This window comes from Drosophila santomea, chromosome 3R (assembly GCF_016746245.2).
Source record: "Drosophila santomea strain STO CAGO 1482 chromosome 3R, Prin_Dsan_1.1, whole genome shotgun sequence".
NCBI lineage: Eukaryota > Metazoa > Arthropoda > Insecta > Diptera > Drosophilidae > Drosophila > Drosophila santomea.
The window spans coordinates 23,233,723-23,240,825 of record NC_053019.2 but is presented as its reverse complement, the minus strand read 5'-3'; the positions used below and the strand labels follow the sequence as shown (position 1 = coordinate 23,240,825).

The 7,103-nt window shown below is 41.6% G+C and overlaps 1 protein-coding gene across 1 annotated transcript; it reads left to right on the top strand.

Moving 5' to 3' along the window:
• The first annotated feature begins 4,873 nt into the window (after window positions 1-4,873).
• LOC120452715 (probable cytochrome P450 6a18) lies at window positions 4,874-5,771 on the top strand. The gene is given in 3 exon segments (XM_039637077.1): window positions 4,874-5,049; window positions 5,051-5,566; window positions 5,568-5,771. Coding segments are annotated over 3 exon segments (807 nt in total). The 3' UTR covers window positions 5,683-5,771.
• The last annotated feature ends 1,332 nt before the right edge of the window (window positions 5,772-7,103 follow it).

Genomic DNA, 7,103 nt, shown 5'->3' with positions numbered 1-7,103 from the left:
CCGAAAAGTTGGCCAATTCAGCCGACGGCTGGCCTTTGCAATTTGAGTGTTTTTCTGCAGCTTAAAGGTCGCCGCACTTAAGGTTTGATTAGCTGCCTAATTGCTTTTGGCTAATTTGATTGAACGGAATTTCAATTAGAGGGCGACCTCGATAAGATCGCAATGAATGTCGCCAATAAAAGATGACATAAAATGTGCTATGCATTTTCAAACAGACACATGGCTTATGTTTAATGCACAGCTTAGTTGAATAAAATAAATATTACTTTGTGTATTTGTGTACATATAAGTTTTATAAATTGGGTCACAGATGCTTATGATATCAGACAACAAATCTTCAATTAATCTTTTTCCATATTTACCCTCGAGTCAAGATGCATTTAAAATGCAAATTATTATTGGATTGCAATTAAATGAAGAAGGAATTTAATTAAGCTCATGTAGATGCGTATTGCAAGTAGAAGCGTTTAGCGTTTTTGGGGCTATTTTTGAAAACATTTGCCCACACCCGACCACAACTACAAGTATGCATAATTTGCTGATTGCAATTAAAAGCAATTATGCTCGGTGTCCTGCCAACCACAAACTCATTAGCTTGTTGCACCAAAACCGCAATGCAGCATATCCCACAGCAGAGTTGCAGCAACAACGACGAAAATTACTTACACATATCTAGGTGGTCGGGGGTCAGGGGTCAGGCAGTGTGCCAGTGTGTGCGTGTGTGCGTGTGTGGGTCACCACTATGCTGGAGGGTCACCGCTCACTTGACCCGCCTTTTGGCCCAATAGCCAAAACGATACGGCCAAAGGGATGGCCGAAACGAAATCGAATCGAATCGAATCGAAACGCTGGCAAAATTGCACAGCTTGACGCCATCTTTTTGCACAGCCAAATCCCTGCCAATTTTTTCTCTAGCTTTCAACCTTTTTTTTTTTGCTTTTTAGATTTAAGTTTTTTTTTTTTTTTTTTGGATGCAGGACACAGTTTTTGACGTGCGTGTGTGTGAAGTGCTTTCAAACAAAATGGTCACAGCAAAGTGCCCACAGCTCTGCAGGACAGAGGACGGGGTTTGTTTAGAAGGTTTTATGCATATGTCCGACATGTGGAAAATTCCATTAGGAAGTTTTCTTTGTTTGCATACATTTGCATGCCTCTGCCTCAGCCAAAACCTTCGCCATGCCAGCCCACAGTATTCACCCACAGTTTTCTGGACTTCCATCAGAAATAATTTATTTGCGGCAAGGAGCTGGCCAAGATTTTTATTATTATTATTATTTTGTAATGGTTTTCAAGTGTTTGCAGTAGCAGTAGCTCTACGGCACAACACTACAAAGCCGGGGCCAAAGAAATGGCAATGATTTGCATAAAATCGATTAAACATTTTCAGCAAATAAAATGCATATTGAAATGAAATGAATAGAAAGCAAGCCAATAGCAAAAGCAAAAGCACCAGCGCAGCAACAATCTGGTCAGTTTTTGCCCAAGCCATGGGCCATCATTCTTATGAGTTTTCCTGAGTTTTCCGAAAGTCCTGCCTTATTCTGTTTGTTAAGTGGGCGTAAGCAGGATAAACCACTGCCGTCTGTTGTGTGTGCTCAAAAGATTTATCAAATATTGCCCAATCGACTCACCTTACATCGTATATTTCCTATATTTCATTGCAAAAATTATTGCCCGCCCTATCGAAATGCAATAATGCCGAAATGAAACAAAGTGCATTTAACCCAAATTGCTTTGCTAAGAACTCTACAAGAATATAAGGCCGCATAATGAACTGGCCTAATTTATGTGCTACCTGTGTAGTTGAAGAAGGCTCAAATATTTTTCAATCATTAAAATATGGAAAATCCACACAGACATTAATTACGCTCAGACGGCAATTACACTTTACGTTTTGAGAAAATTGACAGGCCAGCCAGCAAAATTTACATGTGCAGATTTGAGCAAACAATTTGGGCATCTGGGAAACTGAGAAACTGGGAAACCTGCAAGCCCAGTGACCTGGCTTAAATACTCGTATGATAGCTTTGTGTGCCATGTTAAAGTGGAATTTTAAGCAACGTTTACGGCAAAATGAGATGTGTAATCCGGTTTGGTAAACAAATATCAAAGCTATTTGTATTTAATTTCTTAAGCAAGCAAAGTTAATTAATTACTGGGCGGCTTAAAGAGCAACAGAGTTGTTCACGATGACCTTTGTGTGCAGCTACAATAATTTAAGAGTTTTCGCTTCAACTCGCAGCAAAACTCACTTAGCAAACTAAAAGCAACTGAAATGCAGAAATGCAGGGGTAGTAGAGTGAATCAAGCCCTCACTCTGGCATTAATGGCAACTTGAGCTGCCCTAAGATGCAACAAAAGCGGCCACATCAAATATAAATGATGCCACCGAAAACAGCTGACCACGCCCCTTTCGAATATACACTCTTACATATACAAATATATATATATATATTTGTATATAAGGCCAGCCTGCCACAGAGTTCGTCAGCTGAAATGCAAATGCAAATGGAAGCGAAAATTAACGTGCATTTCTCTCGTTTTGGCGCACAAAACCCCCGCAGGCCAACTGCAAATGCAAAAAAAAAAAAAACAATTTTCGGATACAATTTAAGAGGGATTTTGTTTTTGGCTCCTTGCTCTTATTATTGTTATTTCCGCTCTGCATGGCTAATGAAGCAAAACGGCAACAGCCAGCTAACCCTGAACTACAAACACCAGCAGCTGAAATTTTTCGACAACTTTCGACTGCGGTCGCCTTGCTCAAGATACAAAACTGCAATTCAATTGCCCGCCAGGCAGCCAAGTAGCACTACGAGCACTTTAAGGCCAGCACTGCGGAACACGAATGAAAATTCCAACAAAAATAGACGGGCAAAAAGAAAATGGCTAGCAATAAATTTCGAATTAAATAGAAATTTGCACAGTCAAATACTGTGCAGTGGGCTGGGTTTTTCTATGGGTTGGCGAAAGATACCGAAACCGGAGTCTAGCTGGCAAAAAAATGCAAATCTCAACTAATTCTTATAAATTATTTAATAAGAAAAAGTCAAATGATTCATTTTTAAGCTGCACCCTTCATCACCAAAGCTCAGCTGGAGCACAAATGCGGCGAGCAAAAGAAGCGAGAGACCAAAACGGCAGCTAAAAAAGCCATAAAAAGTGCAGCAGCAAAAGGAGAAAAGTCAGTACCGGAAAATGGCAAAGACTGCGGAAAAAAGAATGGAAAGCCATCCGGGCATACCCTTGCCAACTAAATTGCCAGCTGAAATACCGATTTTCTTAAGCTCATCCAGGATTCATTTGTACATTTCAAGTGCAAGCATTTTTATAGTGATTTTTTATGACTACCTTGAAAGCAGTCTTATTATCATCTTTTCAAGTTTGTTGTGTCACAATGTTTTTGAATAAGTACTCATTATTCGTGCCACAAGTTGATATCAGAACTAGTTTTTACGCTGTAAAGAAGTCTCTTTGTTTAATATAAAAATAAACAGTAAGTTATTTCAGCAGGGTATCAATGCTGCTTTTCGCAAAGCATGCTTTGGCATGTGCCAAAGCAATTGTACAGTGCTTTCCCAGCAAAACGGTGATGATTTACCGCCAAACTGGAAGTGAAATGATGTGACTGAATTGGCAGCTTGTGTCGCCGCCACTCGGAGTGCAAATAAGTTTGCGTGCATCGAGTGGATGGGTAGGGAAATTTCCGAGCAAAAAGCTCTTTGTTCGATGCCAACAGTCAATATTAATGTGTCACACACCTTCCGGACCAGCAACGGCACTGCTCGTGCGTGAGTTAGAAAATGCGAAATGTCGTCCAATGCATCGATTATCAATCACGAGCTGGCTGGGCACTCAGTCGAGCGAATGCCACGCCCACTGGTGGCGAAAGGGGAAAGTGAACGCACACAATGGGGCGCAGCGTTTTGCTTACTGAAAAGCGGTAACAAAGAGCCCAGAAGAAATAAAAAACAGAGCTCGGAGGAAAAGAGAAGCAGTGCTGCTGGTGCTGCAAGCATGCAAAATGTTGAATGTTGTGCACATGGCAGTTTATTCATGATTTCACATATTTCGAACAACGCCCACCGCCACCCATCATTGTTGGCACAAAAAATTGCCTCTGTGTGTGTGTGTGTGCTTTCTAAGGATGAGAAAGTCCCTAGGACACTCACACCCACACACACACTTACACGCTGAAGCCATGGCTTTGTACCCGATTTTGTTTTTCAGCAGCGAGCGTTCTTTTTTGCATTGGACTTTTGGTTGCACTAAGACTAACTTTTTTCCAGCTGCTTCTTTGTAAACTTGCATTTTTATGGTTTTAACATGTTTACTTAAATTCTTGTGTATTTGTCTTGTTGGCGTGGCTGTGACAAATGTTCAAAGCTGGGTAGTGGCTATGAAAAAAGCGACGTATTAAATTGCTTTCTTTTATATTGTATGTTACACCATAAAGTAACAAGAAAAGTAAATAAATTGTTAAAGAAAAAACACAACATTTGTGTAGCACGGAATTTTCGCTAGTTATCAGTTTTTACTGTAGCCTACAACTCTCCCCCTTTATGATGATATCTAGAGTATATTTTGCAGAAGAAGACTCCAAAGGTTGCATTTCCAATAGAGATTTTATAATTTAACAGAGACAAGCTACTTTTTGAAACCTAAAGTGCAATTGGCTTTCTGGTTACCACAATCTGAAGAGATTTATCTTAATTGCGATATGATACACGCTTTTATAGACTTATATGCGCTGATAAAACCTTTGTCTATAGCGGCTTTATAGTTGTCCGTAAACATTAGATAAAGTACGGTCACTTAATAAGTATTCGCTGTCCATGTCTCTAGTTAGTATTTCTCAAACATCGTCTGCAATATGTCGTTGACATACTTTCTCTTCCAAGTGGCAGTCGCCCTACTGGCGATCCTGACCTATATACTCCACCGCAAACTAACATATTTTAAGCGGCGTGGCATTCCCTATGATAAACCCCACCCTATCAAGGGAAATATGGAGGGCTATAAGAAAACGAGGACCGTTCACGAAATCCACCAACAGCAAGGCACCTTTTGTGGGATTTTACCTGTTCCAGAAGCCCGCCGCATTTGTTATCGATCTGGAGCTGGCCAAACAAATACTGATCAAGAACTTTTCCAATTTCACCGACAAGGGACTATACTACAACGAAAAAGATGATCCCATGTCAGCGCATCTCTTTAATTTGGATGGACCCCAGTGGCGTTTGCTCAGAAGCAAACTATCCTCGACTTTCACGTCCGGCAAAATGAAGTTCATGTATCCGACAGTTGCGTCGGTGGCTGAGGAATTTATGGATGTGATGCACGGGAAGGTATCGGAGAACTCCATCCTGGACGTTAGGGATCCATCATCCGCCATACATCACGATCCCAGTATTTATCTCGAACCCAATGAGTTTAGGCCGGAGAGGTTTTCCCCAGAGGAATGCGCCAAACGTCCTTCGGTTGCCTGGCTGCCTTTTGGAGAAGGTCCTCGCAACTGCATTGGACTGAGATTTGGGCAGATGCAGGCTCGCATTGGACTCGCACTCGAACTTCTCGTTCTCCCCCTGCTCAGCAACTCCAGATCCATTGATCTTCGATCCTCATTCCGCAATTCTACTCGGAATTAAAGGCGGCATTCATCTGAAGGTGGAGGCACTCTAAAAAAGGCACACACTTTAAAGCGAATAATCATATAATAATAACAGCTGCCTCATAGTTATTATGTTCTCCTTTCCCAATTCCATTTTGCCAAATATCTATAGATTGTATGGAAGTGTATACTATAATGAAGCGACCCGTTTGGCATTGCATATGCTGATAGCATTTTTATCCTTATTGCTGGGCTCAGCGTTTACCAATTACCGGCAGGACGACAGGACTCCAAACCACTCCACTCCACTCCGCTCCACAGCCATTTGCCTTTTTGGTTTGGACTTCGCTTTAGCTCAGGCCCGCATGTATTAATTCTAATTAAATTTGTTATTCAAAACGAAGCTCGGGCACGTCCTTGCTAGCCATTTTGCAAGTGTTAACCTTTTTCCCGGCCTCCTTCCGCTGCCCAGGACCACGTTAAGCCTTCGAAAATGGACCAGCCGTCGGATTGGCGACGATTTGCACACCAAACGGAGAATGGCGAATGGTGAATGTTGAATGGTGGCGAAATGGAGGCGAAAGGAGGCGAAAGGAGGCGGGGCATCAACCTTGACATTTTTGCTGCCAGCTTCTGTTTTCATTACACTAATGAAGTCATGCGCCACGGTGCGGTATGTAGGCATACACATTTGCGATATGGCATGGTTTGCTAGCAGTTTTAGCAGTTTTTGGGTACCACATCCAGATCCAGATCCACAGCCAAAACGACCGGCAGACACATAAAAAGGTGTACCCGTGTGAGTTGGTCGGCATTTGTGTATTTGTGTGCCTACGCCCGCATTTAGCAGTGGCAGCTGCGCCTCATTACCCTATTTTATTGTGCCCAGCGTGAGTGATGCCCTGGCAGTCTTAACACCCTCAAAGCCCTACACCCTGGCACATAATTAATGCAAAATGCAAACGTACGTACATGTACATATATGGCTGCTCGCCATCACTCTCACATAACGCATACGCCGTGTGGCCATAAGGCGCTTTAAAGGCCACGGATTCGAGTTCGAGCTGGCAGCACAAGTCCAGAAGTATTTTAAAAATATTTAATATATTTAATTTAACATAAGGATTTAATTTAACATAATGAAACATATAAACCTTTGAGGTATGTCTATAAATAAGGTTTATAAAGATTCCATTATCTTTACATTTTTATAACAAGTTTTCCCACTAGTTTTTGGCCTCTATTCAAGGCCTATGATAAAGGTAAAGCTTTAAGACTTTGAACTTCACTAACTGCACAAGTCAAGTGAGCTGGCAGTGCTAAATTGTAAGACGACAGAAATATTTCAACAGGAATTTACGACGCGAGCACACTAAATGCTCATTTAGTTTGCACTTTTATTTAGAAACTTCTTTTGCACGTTTGCCAAATTGTCTGCGGTGGCCAAAAGCCGCCAACAAAAAGGCAACAACAACAAAGTGTGTGTGTTTGT